The 27,201-nt window shown below is 46.4% G+C and overlaps 1 protein-coding gene across 1 annotated transcript in view; it reads left to right on the plus strand.

Annotated features, from left to right (window-relative positions):
- The first annotated feature begins 3,848 nt into the window (after positions 1–3,848).
- Positions 3,849–27,201, plus strand: part of HTT (huntingtin) — a 136,834-nt gene continuing 113,481 nt past the window's right edge. Inside the window, exons 1-3 of the mRNA XM_036085639.2 lie at positions 3,849–4,214; positions 17,160–17,243; positions 27,071–27,191. Coding sequence (XP_035941532.1) covers positions 4,003–4,214; positions 17,160–17,243; positions 27,071–27,191 — 417 coding nt within the window. The 5' untranslated portion in view covers positions 3,849–4,002. The remainder of the gene's footprint in view (positions 4,215–17,159; positions 17,244–27,070; positions 27,192–27,201) is intronic.

Here is a 27,201-nt window from a genome sequence, read left to right on the forward strand (position 1 = left end):
CAGGGTCACTGCCAAGAGGCAGGCTCGTCTCTCCGTACATACCGACATGGTACAGTGCAACTACAGAGAGCCGGAGACCCCGAGAAGATGTTAAAAGCAGACAGAGGGGCAAAAAAGACACATCACGCTCAGAGGAGTGGCCATCAAATCAACAATGGACTTCTCAACAGCCAGAATGAAAAGCAGAAGACAGTGAAGTCCAGATCTTTCATCTGCCGCATAAAGTTATCTGCCAACCTTGAATTCTATACCCAACCAAAAATCCATTGAGAATGAAGACAAAGTAAAGATTTTTTCAGATAAACTGAAATAGAGATTTCAGCAATAAAAGGCCCACTAAAAGCAACTCTATAGGGTGTTTTCCAGGCAGAAGAAAATGATCCCAGATGGAAGACTGGAGATGTAGGAGGGAATGAGGAGTAAGAAAAACGGTAAACATGCAGTCAATTTGAACAAATGTTGAGTGTGCAAACCAACAATTACTGTGTCTGTGTTTTCTGCGGTCCGCGTGTGTATACTTACGTAGAATTAAAATACACAGCAAGGACACTCTCAAATGCAAGAAGCTTCAGGGGAGATGGGCAGGAGCCACCAAGGCACCCTTGGGAGCTTGCAGCCCACTCACCCTGTTCCCTGTGGCTCTGCCTCACGCCCCACGGGCTCCTACCTGCTTTGGGATTCAGAGTGGGTGGCCCCCAGCTGCAGTGTACCCCATTTGTGGGGGGCATTGGGGGCTTTAAACATCTCCCTCTCTCCCTGTGCAGGATCATCACAGTGTGTTGCTAGGCTTTCATTTTTAGCTTCCCACCCAAACCTATTGTTTAACGTTTCCCCCCCCCCAAATAGTACAGGTTTGTTGCAGAAGATTTGAAAAATACAGAAAGACACAAGGATTAATATATAAATCACCTCTGCCTGTTTTTAAGGCTTTGGGGACACCAGGCGAAACTGCCCACCCAGCTGTGTTCATCTTTAATGGCTCTGATTTGTGACAGTTGCTTTCTATCAGGCTCTGATTTCCTGTCAGGATTATAGTGAGTTCTGGGCAGATGACTTTCCTCCTGCCCTGGCTGAAGCAGCCACGAGCTGTTGTGGGCAAATGAGGTCTCATGACTCGGCCTCTCTGGACTGGTTACAGTTTGGCTTAGGAGCGCATAAACAGTGATCCGAAGCACCGCAGCTTACACACAACAGAACTGTATTTCTCTCTCACAGCTCCTCGGGCCAGGCTGGGGCCGCACCTCCACCCTGCTGCTCCTAGCTCTGTCCTGCCAGGATGTGCTTTTCACCCTTGTGACCCAAAATGACTTCTCAAGCGCCAACCAGTATATCCCCATTCCAGGCAGCGGGAGGAAGAAGGTGTGCCCCTTCCTTCTAAGGACACTTTCCAGAACTAACACCCACCACTTGTGCTTACATCTCACTGGCCAGAACTTTTTGAATCACATGGCTACCGCCAGCTAAAAGGAAGGATGGGAAAGTCTTTTAACTAAGTGAAAAAGTGCCCAGATAAAACGTCCTATTGCTGAAGGCCAGAGTGGCCATTGGGGGCAAGGGTACTACTTGTGATGACCGAATTGTGCACCCCCCAATCATATGTTGAGTCCTAACCCCCAGCATCTCGGATTATGTATTTGGAGATGGGGCCTTTACAGAGGTGATCAAGATAAAATGAGGTCTTCGGAGTGGGCTCTAATCCAATATGACCCGTGGGTGACCTTACAAGACCCAGACACACACAAAGACTATGAGAGGACACGGGAGAAGACAGCCGTCTACAGGCCAGGGAGGGAGGGCCCCGGAGAACCAACCTGCCCATGCCTGGATCTCGGACGTCCAGCCTCCAGGACCGGGAGAGGATACATCTCTGTGCTTTGAGCCGCCCGGTCCGTGCAGCTTTGTTACAAGCAGCCCCAGCAAACTTACCTTTTGCTGTGTAACCAGCCATCTCCCGGCTTATCAACGCGCAGCACTGCGCGGCCGCCGTGGGTCAGGAGTGCGGGCACAGCCTCACGCAAAGCCTGCAATCAGGTACAAGCCGCCCCTCACCTGGAAGCCTGACCAGGCAAGGCCCCACTTCCAAGCACACGCGGTATTGGCAGGAATCCATTCTCTGTGGGCTTTGGACTGCAAGCCCCCCGCTTCTCACTGACTGTGAGCCACGTGGCCCTGGAACACAGACACGGCAGCCTGCTTCATGAACGTGGACAGGCCCAGAGAGTAACAGCCAGCAAGACGGAAGACTCCAGCTTTTGTAACCTGATCCCAGGAGCGCCACTTTGGCCTTATTTAGTTGGTTACAGCAAGGGACCAGGATCAGGCCACACTCAAGGCGAGGGGACTATTCGAGGGCATGAATAGCATCATTATCAGGAGGGGGTCACCGGGGGGTCTGCGGACCACAGCCCCTGACAGCCTGGAGCCCGGCCATTGTGGGCTGCTGTGCCTGAGGCATCAGGGAACTGGGACCTCGAGGCTGGTGGCAGTTCTCTGATGTCGCCTCCCCGAAGGGAGCCCGGTCGCTATCCCCTCAGGGACAATGCTTCTGTGCTGCTGCTGGGCTTCCCTTTATCCCACCGCTTGGGACAACGGACCACGGCGAGAGAAGGTGGAGTTGTGGCTTATGGGCCCGGAGGAGGGCGCTGCCCTGAGTGGGATCCGGAAGATGCATACTGCGTGCATCACCTGCACCCCCCACCTCCGGCAGCTCTCTCTGGGGCCAACCCTCTCCCTGCCAGGCGGGCGGGACGGCTGCCCCTCGATGCCCGACTGTCGTCTGTGGTCCTCTGCTGGCTCACCGACCTCCCCTCCAGGGGTGAAGCTCTGGAGCCCAGGACCCTTCTCCCGGGCCTGCCCACCCTAAGCACGAGGTGCCCTACAGACCTCTGGAACGGGGGTCCTCTCCTTGAAGGGGACCCGTTAGGGTCGGGCAGTCATTCCTGTGGGTGGCGCCTCTGGGGTCTAAGCTGCTTCTCGTTGCCCCAGCCACGGCCCCTGCGGGCAGCAGGCACTGACCCGGCAGGTTTTTGCCCCCGTGCCTGCCCTAGGCCCTCCCTTGCCCTCCGCTCCCCCTCCGGCGGATGACTCAGCCAGGGGCGGCGCCTGGGCTCCCCTCCTCCCCGACCGGCACTCCGGGGCTGGGCCGGAGCACGCACTCCGCCTTTCCTCCCCGCAGGGAGGGCCCGGCGGTCCGGGTGAGCCCCTCCCTCAGCCCGCGCCTCGCTGGGGGTCTCCGGCTCCCAGCCCACCGCCCGTCCTCCCTGCGGCCCCAGGCCGCGGCGACAGGGGTCCCAGCGCAGGGGGACCTTCCCTGACGCACCGCGCCCCCGCCCTCTGCCCCGCCCCTCCCCTCCCGGGGCAGGTGCTTCCCCGCCGCGCCCCGCCCCCTTCTGCCCCCGCCCTTTGCCCCGCCCCCACCCTCCACCCAGTTCTCTGCCCCGCCGCGCCCCGCCCCTCCAGCCTTGCCCTCTGCCGGGTCCCCGTCCTCTGCCCATTCCCTCCCGCCGCAGGTGTTTTCCTCGCCGCACCCCCCTGCCCCGCTTCCCACCCTCCGCTCCGCCCTCTACCCCGCCGCTCCCCGCCCCTTCCGCCGCACCCCTGCCCCGCCCCGGTCCTCCGCCCGGCTGCGCCCCGCCCCTTACCCCGCCCCCGGCCCGCCCCCGGCCCGCCCCCACCCGAGAGTGGTGCTGTGATCTCAGCCGTGCTGCGGCCCTGGGAGGCCAGCCGGCGGGGGCGGGGGTTGGGTCGGCGCCTCGGCCGGCCATTGGCAGAGGTGGCCGCCACTGGCTGTCAATCCCGCTGGCCCGGCCCGGCCCCGCCCCGCCGGCGCAGCGTCGAGGGACGCACGGCCGCGGGGGCTGCCGGGACGGGTCCAAGATGGCCGGGTGCCTCGGTTCCGCTCCTGTACGCGGCCTCGAGTCCCATTCATTGCCGCGCTGCTGAGCGGCGCCGCGGGTCGGCTCGAGGGCTCGGGGGGCTGTCCCTGCGGGGCGGGAGGTCGCCATGGCGACCCTAGAAAAGCTGATGAAGGCCTTCGAATCCCTCAAGTCCTTCCAGCAGCAACAGCAGCAGCAGCAGCAGCCTCCGCCGCCGCCTCAGCCTCCTCAGGCGCTGCCGCAGGCGCAGCCGCCGCTGCCTCAGCCGCAGCCGCCGCAGCCCCCGCCGCCCCCGCCGCCCCCCGGCCCGGCCGTGGCCGAGGAGCCACTGCACCGACCGTGAGTACGGCCCGTTGCAGCTCCCGGCCCAGCGACGGCCGGGGGCGGCGGCGCCCCTGCACACCCCGGCCCCGCGGCCCCCCGAACTCAGGGCGCGCACTGTCGCCCTTCCCGCGGCGAGACCGCGTCCCGTGGCCGTGCCCGGGTCCCCCGGCGTGGGTCTGCGCCGCTCCGCAGGCGGGCACGGCGTCGCCGGCCTCCCCTGAGGGCACCGCGGCGGGCACGGCCCCAGTCCTCCGCCTTCCCCGGCGTGCGAAGTTAGGGGAGGAACTTGCTGCTTTGTATTTGCCAGAAGCGGGCTGTGCTGTGAGCAGAACTCGGAGGGGCCGAGACCGCCACTTCCCTTCCGTCTCGTCGTCCCTGAGAGGGAGGAGCGTGGGGCACAGGACATTCGCGGCGAGCACGGGAGCCGCAGCGGTGGGGGGAGAGTGATGACGTCATGCCGTTAGGCCGCCGCGGGGGGAGGCCGCGGGAGTTGCGTCCCGGGGGGCTCTCGACACGGCCTGTGCCTCACGCTGTCTTCCCGCGTTCTCGAGGCACGTGGGTTCGCTCGGGGATCGCGCGGGTACGTCAGGCGGAGACGCGCTTGTCTGAGCTCAGGCTGGTCTGCAGACGGCGAGCTGTGGTGCCAAGGAAGTGGGAGCTGCCTAGGAGGCCAGGATTAAGTGAGAAGTAGTAAAATTGACTCGGCTGTGAGGAGTCGGCTGAAGTTTCTTGCCGGCTTTCAGCTGGACATGAACACAAGCCGCTGTCGAGGGAGAGGTTGATTGCTGCGGGATGAAGGCTGTGCGTTATTACCCCAGCGCTGCCGTCCCGCCGCCTGCGCTCCCCGCGGGCGGCTCGTTTCCTTCTGTGGGCGCGTCCTGCTGCTGTCGCAGAGCTGGGGGTCTCCGCTGCTTGTGCTTGGAGACCGTGCCTCCCCGCAGAACCCAAGTGCTTCCCCCCAGAGTCTCCGTGAGGCCTGCCCCCTCGGGCGTTGCGTTTCCATCAGGATGTGCACACGGTGGCATTTCATGAGGACAGTTTTCAAGGGGCAGCCCCTTTAAGGAGCTTCCTCTCATTTTTAGTAATGTTATTTTACTCGTTATGTTTCTGACGTGATCCTTGCTGCGTCCTGAGAGTTAATTAGACAATGAGGATTCCAGGAGTAATGTTGACTTATCTGTTAGGATAAAATTTTAGAAAAAAATTAATTTTTATTTTAATAGGTGAAAAACCTTCTTGGATGCATAGAGAAAAACTTTTTTTTGAAGATTTTATTTATTTGAGAGAGAGATATGGTGAGAGAGAGCACAAACAGAGGGGAGTGGCAGGCAGAGGGAGAGGGAGAAGCAGGCTCCCCGCTGAGCAGGGAGCCCGATGCGGGGCTCGATCCCAGGACCCCGGGATCATGACCTGAGCTGAAGGCAGATGCTTAACGACTGAGCCACCCAGGCGCCCAAGAATAAAACATTTTTTAAAAACAATTTGACTTATTTCTACGGCAAGTAATTTATAATCATAATTCATTGCAGACTTTTCTTGTAGTGCTTCTCCAGGAGGTAGATGCCATGCAAGTTCACACATTGCCTGGACCTTGTGTAACAGGAGGCGCTAAGCAGGGCTCTGGTAGGAAGAGGGACCTTACCGCTGTCACTGTCTGTGGGCTTGTTCAAACACTGGGTCAGTCAAAATCTGCCATCTGTTTCTTATGCTGATTTGACGAACCTGAATTTGCTTATCTTCAAAATATGGGTACAAAGAGGTTTCTTTCTAAAGCTGCCTTGACAAAAGTAGGTAGATGTTGTTTTATTACTTTATTTTAAGGTATTGTGTGATTGACTTATTTTAAAAGTGTGATCTATTATTTTCGTGTAAGTAGTGCAGTCACATGATGCAAACTCTAAAATTACAAAAAGGTAATAATTAAAATGTCTCTCTCCCACTCCTTTTTCCTGAGTACCTCTATTCCCAGAGGCAAGCTATTATACTTTTCCTTGTGTATCCTTACAGATATAAGCCATGCACATATGAAGATGGATTTTAAGTTATTTAAAACAGAAGTATTTCAGAATAGTAACTTCTAAAGTTTCTTAGCACGCTCTGAAATCAACTACATTGGCCTAATTGTAGTTATTTTAAATAAAATGCATAAATATCATATTTGTTGGAACTTTGCTGTTGAGAAAGCAGGTATTCATTAATTTTGAGTAACAAACTCTGCTTAGAAGTTTGGATCTTGGCATTTTTGTTGAGGCGCTTCAGCTGAAAAGTCCATTTGCCAAAGTAGGATTGTCCAGAAACCATTTAGAAAGTATCTGTTCTATTTTTATGGTCCTCCGCTGTTGTGGGGCGCTGTAGTGTCTCAGCCACGCGTGGGCTTCAGTTGAAGTAGCTGAGTGCCTGCTCGGTGCTCAGCACGTAGGATGCAGGGGTGCTGGGCCGGACCGGCTCCAGTCTCAGCAGGGCTGGCATGCAGGGGGATGCCGGAGCGGGGGACGGTCCTAACTGTAATTATGGGGCCGTGACATTTGCGTTTGGTACTTTCTTACTGTCCATCAGATTCCCACGTGGTTTCCCCCGACTTTAATTCTTCGTTCATCGGTAAATATTTACTGAACATCTAATGTATGCCTCTGTGGTAATAGCTGCAGGGCTGCAGCGGTCAACAGTTAAAGCTCCGCCCTCGTCAAGTTTTCATTTCAGTGAGGGACATAGACAATAAACCAGGTGGATAAGCAAAATACAGGGTATGGTAGAGAGTGATAAATGAAGGAGGAATAGCAAAGCAGGGGAAGGAACTAGGAAATGTCAGCGTTGACAAGGTGTTGATGTCTTAGATAGGGTGTCCAGGGAAGGGCCGTTGAGACTGTGGCTTTTGAGTAAATACCTGGAGAGGCTCAGAGATAGAGCTGTGAAGGTGTATGGAGGAGGGGCATTCCAGGCAGGGGAAGAGGTCCAAAGGCCCCCTGTTTGAGGAATACCAAGGAGGTCGGTTTGGTTGGTTGAACTAGTGAGACGGAGACTCTTAGTAGGGGGTGGGCTCCGAGAGGGAGCGGAGCGCCACAGCAGATGAGTCGGCCCTCCCTTGTAGGTGGATTAAAGACATGGGCATTTATTCTAGGTGCTGTGGGAAGTCATTGCAGGGTTTGGTGGGAGGAGTGGCAGGATTTGAGTTCCATTTTACAGTGAATGCTGGTTGAGAACGGAGTGAAGGGGAGCAGAGGCGGAAGCAGGAAGCCAGTTAGAAGCTGTTAAAGTGGTCCGGTGAGAGATGGGGGTGGATGCTGTCGTGATGCTGCAGGGGCAAGGTGAAAGTGACTGAAGGTAGAACCGACAGGACTTGTTCCTCTCTGCCGGGTGTGAGGTGATTTAGCTGAGGTTGCTGTTCTCAGTCAGGATATATTCAGCTGCAAATAATGGGAAACCCTGCTGCAGTAGCTCAAACAGGTGAGAGTTCATTCTAAGACAGCGGGAGTCCGTGTGAGGAGGCTGAACAATGAGATGAGGGACCTGGCCCCTTCCTTTCTAACTTCCTTTCTTCTCTCTCCCGTCCCCCCCCTTCCTCCCCTTCCCTACACCCAACGTGGGGCTCAAACTCAGGACCCCAAGATCAAGAGTCACTCACTCTACTGACTGAGCCACCCAGGTGCCCCAGTCTTTCTTATACTTAGTTTATAAGCCCTTGTCCTCATTGTTTCCCATTTTTTAAAGTTGAGTTACTTGTTTTTTTATTGTGGAATTGAAACAATTTTTTTTTTTTTTAAAGATTTTATTTATTTGAGAGAGAAAGTGAGAGAAAGAGCACAAGAGGGGGGAGTGGGAGAGGGAGAAGCAGACTCCCTGCTGAGCAGGTAGCCCAATGCGGGACTCGATCCCGGGACTCCAGGATCATGACCTGAGCCGAAGGCAGACGCTTAACCAACTGAGCCACCCAGGCGCCCTTGAAACAATTTTTTATGTATTCTGGACTAGACCCTTATCAGATACATGATTTTTAAAACATTCTTCCTTTCTGTGGATTGTCTCTTCATTTTCTTGGTAGTGTCCTTTGAAAGCACAAAAGTTTTCAATTTTGATGAAGTCCAGTTTTCTACTTTGTCTTTGGTTGCTGTGCTTTTAGGTGTCATATCTATGAAACTGTTGCCTAATTCAAGGTCACAGAGATGTATTATTCCTGTGTTTTCTTCTAAGAATTTTAGAGTTTTACATTTACATCTGATCCATTTTGAGTTAATTTTTATATATGGTGTAAGGTAAGGGTCCTTCTTCATTCTTTTGCGTGTGGATGTCCAGTTGTCCCAGCACCATTTATTGAAAAGATTCTTCTTTCCCCGTTGAATGTATTGGCACCCTTGTTAAAAATTAATAGCCCATAAATGTATGGATTTATTTCTGGACTTTCAATTCTTTTTTTTTTTAAGATTTTATTTATTTATTTGACAGAGAGAGAGAGAGAGAGTGAGCAAGAGAGCACAAGCAAGGAGAGCAGCAGAAGGAGAGGGAGAAGCTGGCTCCCCGCTTAGCAGGGAGCCCGATGTGGGGCTCGACTTCAGGACCCTGGGATCATGACCTGAGCCAAAGTCAGATGCTTAACCAACTGAGCCACCCAGGTGCCTCGAGCATCGCGTTATTTTATTTTTTTAACTTTTATTTATTTATTTTTAAAGATTTTATTAATTTATTTGAGAGAGAGTGAGCACGAGCAGGGTGAGGGGCAGAGGGAGAAGCAGGCTCCCACTGAGCGCAGAGCCAGGTCGCGGGGCTTGATCCAGGACCCCAGGATCATGACCTGAGCTGAAGTCAGATGCTTAACTGACTGAGTCACCCAGGTGCCCCTGGACTTTTTATTTTTTTTATTTTTTAAATTTTATTATGTTATGTTAATCACCATACATTACATCATTAGTTTTTGATTCTCCTGGACTTTTAATTGGTCTGAATGTCTATCCTGTACCAATACTATACAGTCTTGATTACTATAGTTTTTTTTTTAATCACAATTTCAAATCATGAAATTTGAGTCCTCCAACTTTGTTTTTTTTTAAGATCGTTTTGGCTATCCTAGGCCCTGTTTGTTTCTATATGGTTGTCAGATCAGATTGTCAGATGCACAAAGAAGCCAGCTAGGATTCTGATAGGGATGGCCTTGAATCTGTAGATCGATTTGGGGAGTATTGGCACCTTAACAATGTTAAGTCTTCAGATTTATGAACATTGGCAAAGTTTTTATGTAAAGTGTCAGAGAGGGGCCGTCTTTGGGCTTTGTGGGCACAGTGTCTCTGTCACAGCTGCTCACCTCCGTGGTGGAATTAAAGCAGCCGGAGGCAGTATGTAAACGGATGAGTGTGGCTGTGTTCCAGTAACACTTTATTGGTGACATTGAAATTTGAATTTCATGTAATTTTCATATGTCACGAACTATTATTATTATTATTATTATTATTATCATCTTCACCCATTTAAAGATGTGAAAACACTTCTTAGCTTGCCAACCAGCCCAAAATAGGCAGGCTGTAGCTTGCCCATTCCTAGATTAAATATGATTGGACCACTTTTGTGAAGCATTTCTTTTCTGGTTACTTTCCAATAACTAGTTTAAAAAATTATAAAAGTTACACATATATATCGTAAAACATTTTCAAACAGCACAGAAGATCTATCCTAGTCTCATTCCCTAAAAATAACAATTATTAAACTTACCTTGTCTTCTCTGATTTTTTAATGCATATTCAGGCATTTAAATGTATCTCAGTTTTTGTTTGCATGACTGAGATCGCCCTGTATTTCTCAAAGAGCAGTATATCATAGATATTCCGCTATATATCATATATGTTCCATAGCGGTGTATATATATATATAAAATTCTTCTTAATCGCTGTATAATAGTGTAGAATTTCTTATTTATTTGGAGGTGAAATTCACATAACATAAAATGAACCATTTTAAAGTGTATAATTCAGTGACAGTTCATACATGGACAATAATTTTTTTTTAAAAAAAGGACTTGGAACTGTAAAGGCAGAGGTTTCACATTGTCCTGACTTTCAAATGGACTGCTGACATATTCTCTCCACCTAAGAGAGTCCCCACCCCTGTTAGCTCTAGTTCCTGAAAGTGAGCCAGCCATCTGACCTTGGATTGGTCCACCCTCAAGACATTTGGTCTTATTCAGACAAGAAGGAAAAAATAAAACACCATATAAGACACTGGTCAATGTGCTGAATTGAATCAGCTCGGGTGCTAGAATATGTGTTAGAGATACGATCTCCTGTAGATCCTTGCTGCTCAAAGTGTGGTCTCAGGCCAGCAGTTTGCTGTCATTGTGAGCGTATAAGGAGTACAGATTCTTTCCCCAACCTGAGATGTACCGAATCAGAGTCTGCATTTTGACAAGTTCTGTGAGCAATCTGTGTGCACACTAAAAGCTTGAAAAGCCCCGCTGTAGATGGTCAGGTTCTGTGAACAACACTGTCAGCGTTTGGGAGGGAAGACTTGGGCTGTTTGTGTATGTCCAGGGATAGCTGAGGCTATGTCACTTCTCTGTCTCAGGGCCATCGAGCATTTGTCTAGCCCCAAAGTGGGTTGTAACCCTGACACATGAGCCACAGTGGGCTTGAAGAGCTCCCAGTGGGAATGGGGACTTAAGTGGGGACTGGACTTGATGACCTGGAAGGAGCCCTTTCAACCAAGTGCTGGTTTTGTGCTAGGCCGTGTTCTGGGCCCTGGGGTTACAGCAGCAAACAAGACCAATAGTGATGAATACTATGGGGAAAACAAAACAGAATAAGGGGGAGAAGGGGTGTGCAATTTTATTTAGGGCATAAGTGCACCGAGAAGGTTCTACTGGAGCAGAGTGGAGGGAGCAAGCTGTTTGGATATCTGGAAGTAGAGATCCAGGGAGAGAACAGAAAACAGTGTGCGTTCATATTTGAGGAATAGTAAGGAGGCCAGTAGCTGAAGCAAAATGAAGGGCAGAAATAGATGAGGTTAGAGAGGTGGGAGATTAGAGATTAGGGTCAACCAAATGGGGCTTTGTGCACCACTGTAATAAGGACTTTGGGCTTTACTCTGCCCAGATGCATACTTGTGTGGTAAAACAAATGATCTAATTTATGTTTCTAAACGATCACTTTGACAGCACCAAATGCTGGCACGGCCGAAACTGGGTCGTCACTTAATCATTGCTGGTGGGCATGGGAAGTAGTATGGCTACTCTGGAAAACAGTTTGGCAGTTTCTTATAGAACAGAACGTGCAATTACTATTTGACCTGGCAGTTGTACTCCTGAGCATTTATCCCAGAGAACTGAAAAATTCTGTTCATGTAAGAACTTGTACATAGATGTTTATGGTAGCTTTACTCATAATAGCCAAAATGTGGAATCAGCTTCGATGTCCTTCGACAGGTGAATGGTTAAGCTCCTGCTGATGGTTAAGCAGCTAGATGTCCTTTGACAGGTGAATGGTTAAGCTGCTCCGGATACCTGCCACAACGTAGGTGACTCCTAAGGAAATCATGCTAGTGAAAACAGCCGGTCCTGAAAGGCTACAAACTCTTTAATATGTAATATTTTTGAAAGGACAGGGTTTTAGGAAATGAGACTGGATGAGAGATTGCCAGGGTTAGGGAGAGTGTGGTGGGTAGAGGGCGGAGGGGGGGGGGGCGCGCTGTGGCTCTAGGAGGGGCCCTTGTGGTGATGGAAATGTTCTATGTCTGTGGTGGATCCATAAACTTACACAGCTGATAAAATTGTATAGAACTAAACACATACACATAATGAAGAAAAGACTTTTTTAATTTAGCTTAACAGATTGGTTTTTTGAAATGCACCTTTTTTAGGTAGTGGTTATTACTGTATTTGGTTAGATCACCAGTAAGAAAGGCTTTATTTTTTTATTTTTTACTTTTTAAAAATATTTATTTTAGAGAGAAAGAGAGAGCAAGCGGGGCAGGGTGGGGCAAGTAGAGGGACAAGCAGACTCCATGCTGAGCGCAGAGCCCAACGGGAGGTTGATCTCACTATCCTGAGATCATGACCTGAGCCAAAATCAAGAGTCTGGACACTTAACTGACTGAGCCACCCAGATGCTCCAAGAAAGATTTTATTTTAATGGTCTTTTCTATGACACAGACTGTAGATTGGGGAAATCTTAGTCCTTGGTCCCCCTAATCAAACAGCACTTTTATTTTTAAATTAGGTATGACACATAATTCCAGAATGATTTTTGGTGTCCCATTCTTTCTTAAAATCTGTCTGAAGGAGCCCTAATGTTTTAGGACCACTCACATTAGTACCGTACTTGCTGCAAGTGAAGTGGCGGGAGGCGGGGGCAGTGGGGAGGCCTCGGTCCTGCTCGCTGGCAGGGCTGTGCAGGTTCCACCAGGTGAGTGTGCAGAGCCCGAAAAGCGCAAGGCAAGCAGCGTTTTCCAAGTTCCTGTGGAGTCCAGGCCTTTCCCCTGCCAGCCCTCCACTTGGAACTACATTTTCAAGCCGGGTCTTAAAAAATAACATGATATTAACAATAAGAATTTAGATGAGAGCTTGAATTCCCATTCTTAGAATTCATTCTTCGGTAATTAATGTGGTCCTAGCATGCTTTTGTGGCCTGGCCTTTTTTAGGTGCCTCCTTGCAAATGTGTGTTTCTGTGCAGATTGCTTTAGCACGGAAGAGGGGCGGTCGGAAGGTTGTTTGCGTTTTGAAGGTGAAGTTAACATGATTGCATTTACCCAAGTTGGAAGAGTCAGGACTGCTTACCTGTTGATCTAGTTCCTGCTCAGAAAGGCAGTTCCCTTTTTTCCTTAATTTCCATACTTACTTTTCATGTAGAACAAGCCAGTTTGACATATCAGTTCATCAGTCGGAGTTAAATTCCATGGGGGAATGAAGTGGTTGTGGTTTTCTAAGTTTCCAAGTTTGCTTATTGGACAAAATAAGATAGCAAGGACGTATTTCAAGCAGGGACCATAGACTATACAGGAATTGAGTCTGAAGATGCACGACCTAAACAACGGCGTTATTCCGAGTGGCCAGAGTTGCCTGAAGGCTGGGGAATGTGGACGACTGGAAAGTAGCCTGAGGCCTTGTTCTAACGGGCCTGGTTAGACTGCGTTTAGAAGCGGGCACCACGGGGCCGTAGCTTGTGCTGTGTGCATTATGTTGGTGTGCTTGTCGCTTTGAGTGGGTGATACTGGAATGATTGTTTTTCCCCTTTTCTGATAGTTTTGGTTAATGTCTCTTTGTTGGGGTGTCTGAGGGTAAAGTTTGATCCCACACTTTAAAATATGGGTATTCTTCAGTGTGATAAAAGAGGGGGTGCTTTTTACAGGATTTAGTTACACTTGTCTGCCTTTTTAAGCAGGCATTTTTTAGAGTTTGACTCTGATGTAGTAAAATTGTGAAGTTCTTTAATGATGTGTCAATTTCACACGTTTAGCCATGTTGGCAATGACAATGGATTTGAGAAAAATAGAGCAAAATTAAAGTATTTGGTAGCAATCAGATGGTTTGTGTTTATGCTTCTCACACAAAACAAGTACTTACTAATTATTGTTTGAATTTCAATGGCACGTTTAGCACCATTGAAAACTGTCTGCCTGCAGAATTTTGTGATTCTTGGGCTATCGATTTTTGTGTGGAAAAGATTCAAATTTCATCATTGCTAGGAAGTGATTGTGAATCAGGTAAGAAGAGAAACTTGAAATATGTGTGCTTTCTTCTTAGCTGTAGATAGAAAGTATACTGTTCTGTTTTCATAATAAGAATCATGGAAGGTGCTGCTAAGAGACCTGTGATTGGTTGTCTAAAGTGTGGCGGGTGGGATTGCACAGGCTCCGGTTCCCACAGCCTTTGAGCTCCAGTAGGGGTCACTCCAAGGCTGCTTTTTTTTTTTTTTTAGTAGCTTTGCTGTTTCTACTTTTTTTTTTTTTTTTCCATCTCTTGGTTCCAGAAACTCAGGTTCAAAGTGATTATCATTTATCTTCTGAATCCTATCTGAAAGACTGACTCAACTTTTGAGCCCATTTTAATGTGTATTTTACTTATTCTACAGAAAATGTTGATTTAGCCATTTCCTTGTCGGCTTTTTATGAACGTCTGTGAAGTGCAGGCCTTGTGCTGAGTGCTAGTAACAGACGTGCTCTGGCCCTTGCTCTTAGTCTGTCATCCTGGGAAGGCGACTCCTGGAGCAGTTGTTACCAGAGTGGCCTGGAGGCTGGCTTGCGGGGCGGGGGAGGGAGCCCCAGGGGAATAGGACAGCCTTCCCCCCCCCCCCCCCCCCCCCCCCCCCCCCCCCCCCCCGGGAGCGCCACAAGGAGGAGGAGAGAGAGGGAAATAGACAACAGAAGAATGTATTTTTATTTTCTTGGGTGAGATCCATATTCTGTCTTTGACTTTTTGCTCGTTTCATGCACATTTACTCAGGTTCTGGCAAGGTGGGTCTTCTTGAAATCAGGTGCAGCCTTGACAGCTGTGCTGTTTGTTGCTCACTGTATTCTTTTGGTTTATCCCATATATGAAGAGGGAGGCAAAGTTCTTGTTAAGACTGGTATTTGTATCTATTACTCTGTAAAGGTAAATGTTCCATTGGCCTGGCCAGTTCTCGATCAGGCATGTGTGTAATTACTGTGAAGCTGGTAACTTTTTCACTCTTTTCTGGTACCCTGGTATGTGAATTCAGTTCATTTAAGGCCTTGGGCAGATTTTCACTTTGGAAATCAAAAGGTAATGGGTAGGTGAGTTAGTTTGCTTCCTAAATGCTTAAAATGGTCAATGTTCTTGAATTTTCTTGATGGCGGTCTTACACTGGGCAAATTAATTGTAAGCTTTTGTAATGGAGAAATTAATCTGGTGGTTTAAAGAAGAGAACATTTTAATTCTCAGAGCACTTTCTTCTTTAAATCGAGGTGTAATTTACAAATAGCACAGTGTACCCTGTTTAGTGTACAGTTCTGTAAGCTTTGACAAATGCAGGTAACTACTACATAGTCGGGGTTTAGCAGTTTCCTCACCCCCTCAAGCTTCCCCTACCTCTTTGCCTCCACTCCTCTCTCCAGCCCCTGTAAGTTACTGATCACTTTCTGTTCCTGTAGTTTGTCTCTTCCAGAACATTATATAGATGGAATCCACCACTGTGTAGTCTTGAATCTGGTACATTGAGATTCACCTTGTGTGTAGTAGTGGTTTGCTCCTTTTTACTGCCAAGCAGTATTCTGTTGTTTGGTTGTGGGGGTTTGTTCATCCGTCTACCGGGTGAAGGATATTTAGGTTGTTTCCATTATAGTGCTTTTGAAGTGGGTGGCTCCTGAGGATCGGAGGTGAGAACCCTCTGCTTCTTGTGGTCACTTAGGGACCCAGGCTCCTCCCGTCCTGTTGGTTCTGCAATCTTCTTGTCTTTATCTGTACAATCAAAAACTGGGTGTTAGGCACGTTTGTTGTAATTCGAGGGACTAGAAGGAGAGATACCCAGGATAAGCTGGTGAGGCAGATCCTCCATATATCACTTCCATTCCCATTTTATCTGTGAGAATGAAGGCGTATGTCTCTCCCTACCTACAGGGAGGCTAAGCAATGGAACTTCTTTTTTTTTTTTTTTTTAAGATTTTATTTATTTGCGAGAGAGACAATGAGAGACAGAGAGCATGAGAGGGAGGAGGGTCAGAGGGAGAAGCAGACTCCCTGCTGAGCAGGGAGCCTGATGTGGGACTCGATCCCGGGACTCCAGGATCATGTCCTGAGCCGAAGGCAGTCGCTTAACCAACTGAGCCACCCAGGCGCCCCAGCAATGGAACTTCTAATTGGGGGGGCATGTGTCCAAGAAGGAAAGATTGGTGTTTGGGTGGATGACTAGCAGGTAGTCTGCAGTATTAACTTACTAGTAAAAGTCCTCTTTAGGAAAGAGACCAGTGGGAAAGACATACTCACCAGTCCCTGTAATGACGGTCTCTAATAATTGGCCACTCATTGGGAAGCCCTCTGTCTACTTGCCATGAAGAAGGCTTCTCACTCAGGCCCTGATTCTTTTCTTGTTCGAAACCCCTGCCTGTTCTTTTTGGCTCCTGGCTTCCCCCTTTGGAGGTTTGTCCTTGCCCCTTTTCTTCTCCAGCGACGTCTGAAGTGCCTTTTGGAGGTGTTGCCTTCGTTGGATTGTGTAGTTTGTAATAGCCTGTTCCTTCAGATGCACTTTTCGGAGCCTGAGGGTTGCATTGGGGACTTAACAGTCACAGGTGTTCGCAGATTAGACCCCTACCCCTTTGGTAATATAATTCCCTCAAAAACTATTAGTCTTCTGGTTTAGTTGTTTCTAGTCAGTACGAGGTGCTGGTAACCACACTCAAATTCTTCTCTGAATGTAGTTCTTCAGCCTGGTTTAATTTTTGGCTTCCTCTTTGGATCATCCCTCTGTCCCTTGTTTTGAAGGTGTCTGAAGCCGCAAGTGTGGGTGGGAAGCAAGCACCTTTACTCTGATCTTGAGCGGGCTGTTTGTCTCCTTGTGTTGCCCCAGAAGTCCTTACAGGAGGCTTCTTCCAAGCTGTCTGGGGGTGTAGAAGTGGTCAGTCTCCCCACCACGAGCGGGAGGTCAGCCGTCAGTTACAATGTGATTTTGAGCAGCAGAGGCAGCTTGGTATGAAGAGTAGCGATGATGCTGCATTGCATTGAATCACGTGCCCCTTCCATCGGTGTGATCTTGGGCGAGTCACTGTTTGCACTGCAGTTTCTCCTCTAAAATGGGAAAAATAGGTGCATCAGTGACATCACCCAACTTTTCTGTGGAGCCGTGTAGTTTAGGAAGCCTTCGGTTGAGCTCATCTGTGCCTCCCCGAGCTGACCCCACTCTGCCCCCAGCATGGAGTATGCGGTTTCTTCCTGGTGGTCCGGAAGTGCTGTGGAATGAATGAATGATATGTGGAAATCGGTGGAGTGGATAATTCAATACATGTTCACTTTCCCTTGTTTTTTCTTTTAGAAAGAAAGAGCTCTCAGCCACCAAGAAGGACCGCGTGAACCATTGTCTCACAATATGTGAGAACATAGTGGCACAGTCACTCAGGTAATTGCACTTGGAACTTTCTAGTAAAAATTAAGACTATATTTTTGTTCCTAATGGGCTAGAATATTCTTTGTCTCCCTAGTTCTCTTAAGACATTTAAAGGCCCATTTTCTCATATTTCTGGCTATAGCTATACGGAGGCATACTCCTTTTTGTAACTTAATGAACAATAGTTGTAACCATTATGATAATTGAACGGGTGTTTATATTTAGTTAGCACTCTTGGTAACTGTGATCACTGAAAAATCTTCTGTTTGATATTTTTACATTGTGGCAGTAATCGGAACAGGCAGGAGACTGTCCAGTGACATGTCTTGTGTTTGCTTCTCATTGGCACCCTGCTGCTGTTCGGGCGCGCCCAGCAGTGGCCGGCGCCTGCTCACCTGCACTTGGGGATCTGCGGGGCCCTGGGCAGCGGACTGTAGGCCAGTCTCCCTTGCTTCATCTTTCTTTTGTGGTGAACTCGTGGCATCTTCTTTTCTGTCTTTGCTAAATCTCCTCATTCTCTTTGCTTTCGGTTGTCTGTCTTTCTAACCACTGTTCCTAGTGGCTGTGGAGGGTAAATATTTCAGGCCTGTTTCTAGGGCCTCAGTAGGAGACAGATGTGCCTGAGGTTTCTGAATTCTGTTACCTGGTTGGATATGGGTGAAATACTTCTCTCCTTGCTTTTCTTTCTCTTGGAACAAGTAATTCACATTATTGTCCTGCTTGGAAGCTGGAAAGAGCTCTCTATAATCTGTTAGAATAATAATCTTGATTTTAGTACTGACAGAAACTTAGTGACTCACTTATTTTTAATGGCACCTTGCATTTGTATTTTATATTTTCAAAGTGATTTCGCATATAATAGTTCATTTTAGCTGAACTTGTTCCATCGTTTGGGAAATGTGGTGGATGATTTCTCTTTCTAATTTGTAGAAATGTGGGAAGCAAATGAAGTAACAAATGAGAGTATGTGCTGAAAATAAAAATTATAAGTTAGTGTGCTGTTGTAGAAAACAACACTGTGATAAAAGTAGGGAAAAAAAGGTTTGAATTCCATCTCTACTCCTTATAAGCCAGCTGATTTTGGATAAATTTAACTTCTTTCAGTCTGCATTTGTGAACTGTAAGTCCTGATTTTTGGGGTTCTTGTGAGATTGGGTGACACTGCATCCCTGTTTGTTAGTCGCATGGGAGCGAGAGCTCTATAGGGTTGTGACGGGTCTTGTCCAGAGCTACCAGGTGTCACTGCTTTCATGTGAAGTGACTTAGATCCCTGACAAACATTTGCTTTCCTGCTGCCCTAGCAGAGTTTTGCCCATCTGACCTCCAGCATCCGGGAGTCCAGGAACATTTCACTGTGAAAGCTTACGGACCCAAAAGATGAGCTGTCTTCCACTTGGAATGCTTCCTGCTCTGTACTTACTCCGTTTCTTTTGCTCATTCTCAGTGGAATTGATGGAATGTCGGCTTAGATTTTCATATTAGTAAAGTATGTTGGGATATCTTAGGATTGGTTTGCGGCTCAGTTTGCCATCTTAAATCAAAATAGTAGCTGTTAGTGGTTTTCACAGTAGTGTATTTCTTCTGTTTTTATGGAGTAATGCTGATAGTTATGCTTCTTGTTCTACAGAGGGACATGTTGATAGGATATTTTATGGATCCAGAGAGGTCGTCTTTGGTGTCATCAGACCAAAGAATTATTTAGTTTTAAGATACTTTCCATACTTTGCAGGAATTTCAGAGTGTAGAGCTCAAGTAGATATTTTATTTATGTATATAGTGTTTTATCAAATCTTTCTTATAGCTGGTATTTCCTGGGATCTCTCCTTGAATATAACTAAATCTTTGATACATTTCTGTAGCTTCTGTGATATACTAACTTTGTCTCCAGTGGGGTTATTTCAGTGGTAGCTTCTGGAGTTTTTAATGTGGGAAGTCATCTAAAACTTCATGGATATTGTGACTATTAGTGTACTTCAGCTCCCAATTTGGTGGTCTAACCTACTAGTTCCTAAATATGGATGAGAGTCAAGATCATCCAGAAAATTTGTCAAAAATACAGTAATGAAGATACCTCACTGTCCTCTTTCCCAAACACACTTATATTTTCTGTTCAGGTGTAGTGTAGGGATTTGTTTTTCACAAGTCTCGTCTTGGGAGTACCTTGGGAACCCTTATCTAAGCGTGTGCACCTTGATAAAGTGGTTAGGTAAAAATAAATATACAGAAATCCATAGGTTTCCCACATATTAGCGTAGGTCAGTCAGAAGATATCAGGATTCAAGATCCAATTCACAGTGGCACCAACATAGAGAATTTCAAGGAACTGACAAGAAATATGCAGAAAACATGTGGACTGCTGTTGGCTTTCTTGAAAGGTATAGATGACTACTTTCCTTCCTAAATGGAAGACTTTTTATTATAAAGCTGAGTTTTCTCTAAATTAACCCATAAATTTAAATAGCTTTGATCAGAGTTCTAGTAGGGGTATTTTTGAACTTGTTCACCCGCAAGAATAAATACATGAATGTTGCAAAGAAAATCGGAAACATCAGCAGTATGGTGAGAGGTGATGTACACAATGTTAAATTAGTTGTTAGACATTAAAGGTTTGGGATAGAAAGTTAGGAGAGTGTATGTGTGCATCTGTGTGTGTGAATTTATGGTAAAGATAACATTTTGTATCAATAGGGAAGCGATAGGTTATTGAACCAAATGACTCGAGGAAAATTATGTCTGTGCCTCATATTGCAAACAGACATAATCAGGTTAATTACTTAGATGTAAAAAAATGAAATTATTATTAAAAATAGGATATTTGATCTTAGGCGGAGGAAGACTAATAATATAAAGGAAAACATTGTTTTGACTGGAATATAGTTCAGTATGTCAGACTCCACCTTAATCAGACTTGAAAGTAAATTCAACTTGGGGATGGTATTGACGGCATATATATCAAAGATTTAATAGCTGTATAAAGAGCAATTATAAGTCATTAAGGAAAAGACTGTCAGCCTAATAGGAAGGCAGGCAAAGAACATGACCAGGTGGTTCAGGAAGTAAGAAATATGTGTGGGCCAGTAAACCTGACAGCTGACATGTATTTTTTGTTTCCTGTGGGAAAATATTCACATTTACTAGTCATCAGGGGAAAGAGACCAAAGCGAAAACAAGAATAGCTTCCATCCATCAAATTGACAAACATTAAGAAATACTAAGGGGGCGCCTGGGTGGCTCAGTCGTTAAGCGTCTGCCTTCGGCTCAGGTCATGATCCCGGGGTCCTGGGATCGAGCCCCGCATCGGGCTCCTTGCTCCTCGGGGAGCCTGCTTCTCCCTCTCCCACTCCCCCTGCTTGTGTTCCCTCTCTTGCTGTGTCTCTCTCTGTCAAGTAAATAAATAAAACCTTAAAAAAAAAAAACAAGAAATACTAAGGATTTTTGTCAGAAGTGATACAACCTTCTTAAAAAAGGCAGTTTGGCAAAAATATCAAGCTTCAGACTGTCATCTTTGTGGCAGTCTCACCTGAGGACGTTATCCTTGGGAAAGTGTGTGACAATGTCCACGCAGTGCTGTTCATCCCATTAGAAAATTAAAAATAATGACTTAGCAGTTGGGGAATTGAAAAAGTAAGATACATTTATAGAAGGGAATGTTAGTTAACTTTATAAAAGATGATTATTAGAAATGTGTATTTGTGACCAGAAAATTTATTAACACTATGTTAACAACTTAAATTTAAAATATCAAGAAAGATATTTGCTCTGGTAAGATAAATACCAAAGACAGATTTACTTTCCTGTCTAAGACAGTTGATAATGGACAAAATATATGTGACAATGGTTTTCAAGACATCAGGCAAAGAGCAACAGCAGTCCTTGAAAAATGGAAAAGTGTGGGAGCCACATGACTCCCCCCTCCCCCGCTGTTACTGTGTGGAAGGAGTTATGTGGGGAGGGGAAACCCAGGCAGAGCCGTGGGGTGCATGGTTGAAGAGACAGACAGAGCTGCCCGCTAGAGCCAGCTGGGAAGAATCCCGAAGAAGACAGCGCTGCACAGAATGATCCCTGGAGCCTGCAGAGGGAGGGATTCTTGAGTCTTTAGCTCCTATGGAAGTGCAGGTGCTTATAAGGATAAAACTTAGGGCTGGGGTAGGATCACCTAGAAGGATGAGGAGGAACACTTGCTGGAACACTTGGTGGAAGAGCTCCTGTTCACACCAGCTGCAGTGAACAGGTATCCTTCCTGGGCCTTGGCTGGAGGATGCAGAAGGGTTTGCCCTCACGATGGGGGCTAACTTAGCCCTAAACTAAGATGTTATTCTGGTCCTGCCTGATGAAGCTTACAGGCAAAACCCAAGATTATACTCTTTCATGGTAACATTATTGCATCTCAGAGCAAAGTTCAAGAGTGTTTATAGGAATTCAGAAGTATATAGGGCCCAACGAGGTAAAAATTAGAAGATCCGGTGTCCAGTCAAAACTTTTCAGGAGTGCGTATAAACAGGACAATAAAATTCGTAGTGGTCAGTTGAAACTGACTCAGAAATTGCACAGATGGTTAAAAAAAAATAAAAAACAAAACCATGAAAACAGTTACTTTATGTATTTGAGAAGCTAGAGAAAAGATGGAATGTGTTACATAGAGAGACAAGACATTAAAAAGAGCTGCGTTGAACAAAGGTGAGAGTGGCTGCAGATTCCTTGCTGGAAAAACCATACGCACCAGCAGTCAGTGGGGCGTCATTTGTAAAGTCTTGAAAACACCCTGCGACCGCATAGCCAGTTAGTCCATCTCTCAAAAACAGAGGTGAAGTAGACACGCAAAAGCTGAAATAATTTATGTCCAGCAGGCAGCCACTCTAAGAAATAGTACAGAGTGTTTCCAGTAGAAGGAAAATAAGATGAGAGAGGAATCTGGACCCACGCAGGGGATCAGAGAGCAGGGACATGGTAACCTGGCGCCATGTGACTAGAAGACCTGCCTCCTCATTTTCCATCTCTTTAAAAGTTAATGGAGTGCTTGCAGCAAAATTAATAACCACATATTTTGGGGCTTTATGACATGTGGAAGTAGAATGTGTGACAACACTGGCATAAAGGCTGGCTGTAGCTTGTGTTCGGCCGGATAGTGCCCCTGCCCCCGAGACAGCAGGTCCTGATCCCTGGAATCCTGTGTACATGTGCCTGGAAGGGAGAGGGTCTTCCCAGACGTGAGTAAGGTAAGGATCGTGAGATGGCGAGATTGTCCTGAGTTGTCTGGGGGGACCCTAGATGTAGCCACATGTGTGTCCTTATGAGGAGGAGGCAGAGGGAGGTCTCACACACAGACACACACAAACACACACACACACATACATACACACATACACACATACACATGCCACACACACACCACGTACACACATAAACACACACACACATACATACACACACATATACACATACACATGCCACGCACACACCACGTACACAGCCATACACACATACACACACATACACTCACACACACACAGAGCACACACCCCCCACACACATACACACACACATATACATACACGCATACACACACACGCCACGCACACACCACGTACACAGCCATACACACACACAGCACACACCCCACACACACATACACACACACATATACATACACGCATACACACACACGCCACGCACACACCACGTACACAGCCATACACACACCCCACCCACACATACACACACACAGAGCACACACCCCACACACACACCCCCACACACATACCAACACACACACATACACCAGCACACACATACACACATGTACACAAATGCACATACACCCCCCCACACCCCCCACCACACACACACCACACACACACTCCCCACATCACACAGATACATACCACACACACCACATACACGACACACATACACACAGACACATACACACACATGCACATACACGTGCACACACACAAGCGTGTGTGCGGCAATGTGAAGATGGAGCAGAGACAGGCTTGGAGATCAGGCCACAGGCCGAGGGTGCTGGCCACCACCACACTGGAAGAGGCAAGGAGCCCTTCTCCTTTGCAGTCTCTCGAGGGAAGTACCTTGATGTTTGGCCCAGTGATACTGATTTGGGCCTTCTGGCCTCCAGAACAGCGAGAGGATGAACACCTGTGGTTTTCATCCACCTGGTTTCTAGTAGTCGGTTACAGCAGCCCCAGGAAACGAACCCAGTACTGCTGTCAGTTTCTCATGTTGTATGTGAAGTGCTGTAACGCCGTTAAGGCGGATGGAATAAGTTAAAGATGTATCCTGTAAGCAAGGCAACAGTTGAAAGCACAACAAAGAGTTATAGCTAATAAACCAAAAAAGGAGATAAAATGGGGTCATAAAAATACTCAACCCAAAAGAAAGCAGAAAAAGGGAAAAAGGCAAATAAAGAGCACCTGGGGTAAGAAGGAAAGAAATAGTGTGATGGTAGATTTAAATCTACTTAACGTCAATAATGACATTAAACAGAAGAGACAGGTTTCTTCAGATCTGATGAAAAACCAAAACCTCATATATCCTGCCTACAGTAAACCCATTTTCAGTATAAAGGTGCAAATAGCTTAAAAGTGAAAAATAAAAAGGCTGACCATGCTAGCACTGATCAGAGGGAAGCCAGGGTGCTTGTGTTAATACCAGACAGTGGATTTTAAACAAAAGCTATTACCAGAAATAGGATGGTCACTTTTATAATGATAAAGGCATCAGTTCATCAAGGGGGCATAGCAGCCCTAAATGTTTAAGTAGCTAAGTACAGAGCTTCAAAAATACATGAAGCAGAACTTGATTGAACTGCAAGGAGAAACAGACAAATCCACAATTATAGTCCAATTTCAGTAGCCTCTCTCAAACATTCTTAGAGCAGTAGACATAAAATCTGGATCTGGAAGACTTGAACAACAGTACCCACCCCTGTGGCCTGGTTGGCATTTATAGACACTCCACCCAGAACAACAGAAGACACGCTCTTCTCAGATGCTCACAGCACACTTGCCAAGAGAGACCACATGCTGAGCCATACAACAGGTCTCTAAATGTAAAAGGATTCATACAAGTATGCTTTCTGACCTCGATGGCATTGAATTGGAATCTGTTCCAGAAAGATAGTCTGGAACACAAGTAACACATTTCCACATGACCCATGGGTCACAGACAAAGTCAAAGGGGAAATCTGAAAGTATTCTGAATTGACCGAAAATAAAAACAAAGGATTTCGAAAGGTGAGGTGTCCAAGGGAGGGTTATAGCACTCGGTGCCTGTCGTAGAAAAAAAAGAAAGTTCTCAAATCAGTGACCTCCGCTTCCATCTCAGGAAACTTGATAAACAAGAGCAGATGAAACCCAAATTTAGCAGAAGAATGGACATAAAGATAAGAGCAGAAGTTATAGAAAACAGAGAAGTCTATAGAAGCTTAATAAAGCCGGAAGTGAGTTCTTTGAGAGCGTCCGTAAGATTCATCAGACCGACCAGGCAAGAAAGAGTGGAGTCACACAAGTGTCTGGAGTGAGGGAGATGAGTTTAGTATGGGTTCTGTAGATACTAACAGGATTATAAGGGAGTATTAGGAACAACTTTGTGCAGTAAATTTGACAATTTAGGTGACATGGACAGACATGAAAGACATTTCTAAAGCTCTCTCAGGAAGAAATCTGTCACCTCATTAGTCCTGTATCAGTTTTATTAATAAAATTTAAAAATCAATCTAGTTATTGGAGAACTTTTAAGCATGGTTAGAAATGGTATATGAACCTACTTTTTTCTTTTAATTGAGACGGGGCTGACCTATGACCTAAATTTGCAGTGTACAGAGTGTTGGTTTGATGCGTGTCTGCACTGCAGTCTGATTGCCACAGTAGTCTTAGCTGACCCTTATCAAGTCACATAGTTACTGTTTCTGTCCTGTGGTGACAGCAGTTAAGATCCGGTCTCTTAGCAACTTTGAAGTTCATAATACAGTATTATTGATTATAGTCACTGTGTTGTGCATTAGATCTTCAGAACTTATTTATTACTTGCAAGTGAACCTTCTTTTATCTGTGGGTTTTATCAAGTCTAAACACAGATAACATATTGCTGATGAAAATTTTGTGTTTGAGTTGAGATGTACTGTGAAAAAGATTGTTATGTATATCAATAATTTCTTCATATTGATTAAATGTTGAAATATCATATTTTGGATATATTGGATTAAATGAAATATTATTTTTTAAAGAACTTATTTATTTATTTGTCAGAGAGAGAGCATGCGCACAAGCAGGGAAAGCTGCAGGCAGAGGGAGAGGCAGACTCCCCACTGAGCAGGGAGCCAGTGCCAGACTCGATCCCAGGATGCTGGGATCATGACCTGAGCAGAAGGCAGACGCTTAACCACTGAGCTACCCAGGCGTCCCTAAATGAAATATATTATTAAAATTAATTTTACCTGTTTCTTTTTATTTTTGATGTATCCATTAGAAAGCATAAAATCAGACATGTAGCTCACGCTGTGGTTCCGTAGCCAAGCGCTGCTTGGGGTGGCATTTGAATGCTCTACCCGCATCTGAGAGGCCTTTCCTGCTTGTGGGAGGTGTGACGTGCTGCTGGGTGTTTTGTTTCTTGCTTGTATTTGTCGATCGTTGCTAAGGTGGTCCTTTGGTTCTCTTAGGCTTGTGGCTCTTCTGACCATTGGTAGGAATTAGGATGTAGTGGGAAAGGGGGAGGACCTCCATTTCAGAGTATTCCAGGTTGAGATCATGAAACAGCAGTTGGATTTTTTTTTTTAAAGAATTTATTTATTTATTTGACAGAGAGAGACATAGCAAGAGAGGGAACACAAGCAGAGGGAGTGGGAGAGGGAGAAGCAGGCTTCCCGCGGAGCAGGGAGCCCGATGCGGGGCTCCATCCCAGGACGCTGGGATCATGACCTGAGCTGAAGGCAGATCCTTAACGACTGAGCCACCCAAGCGCCTGAGGTTTCAAAAATAACAGCATTATACAGGGGCCATATTACTGACTTGCAGTTTTCATGGTGCTGTGAAATCAGTTCCTCGAACGTGGCCCATCAGCCTGTTTCTGTCTCGACAGTGTTCAACCACATGGATCGTGACAGCCCAGACAGGCTCTCTCAGTCAAACATTGTAAGATCACTTGCAAGCATTACATAGACTCTAGTCTTTGTAGGACTGAGCTAGAGGAACAAAACCACAGCCTGGCCGTGATCGTGTGTAGTCTGCAATGCGATATGGTTATGCTTTGGAACACATCGAAAGCAAGATTTAAAAGGAGTGAAAAAGTTATATTGGTATACTGTGTTCAGGATTCCAAGCATATTGTAAGTAAGAGTAAAAGTAACCTGTTGGCAGAGAGCAGATGGCTATCTGGGAGTGAAGCAGTGTCTTTTTTCCCCTCTTTTTTTATTTTATTGAGTTTCATTACATATAAAACAGTTCTTTTTAAGATTTTTTTAACGAAACCTTTAAAAAAATGAAATTGTGTTGCAAGTACAATCTCTTTTTTTAAATAAGCTTTTACATTTTAGAATAGTTTTAGATTTACAGAAAAATTGTGAAGACAGTATAGAGAGTCCCCCTATACCCCACATCCAGTTACCCCAATTATTAGCATCTTATATTACTGTGGTATGTTTTTCACAATTAATGAATCAGTATTAATTACTTATTAACCTTCATTTTTATGTAATGTTGCTTTTCTGTTCCAGAATCCCATATAGGATACCAGATACCTCATTGCATTTCGGTGTCACGTCTTCGTAGGTTCCTCTTGGCTGTGACAGTTTCTCCCTCTCTCTCTCTCTTTTTTTTACGTAGAAATTCTCCAGAATTTCAGAAACTTCTGGGCATCGCTATGGAACTTTTTCTGCTGTGCAGTGATGATGCAGAGTCGGATGTCCGGATGGTGGCTGACGAGTGCCTCAACAGAGTCATAAAAGTAAGACCCT

The sequence above is a fragment of the Halichoerus grypus genome, chromosome 3, assembly GCF_964656455.1.
Source record: "Halichoerus grypus chromosome 3, mHalGry1.hap1.1, whole genome shotgun sequence".
In the NCBI taxonomy this organism is placed as follows: domain Eukaryota; kingdom Metazoa; phylum Chordata; class Mammalia; order Carnivora; family Phocidae; genus Halichoerus; species Halichoerus grypus.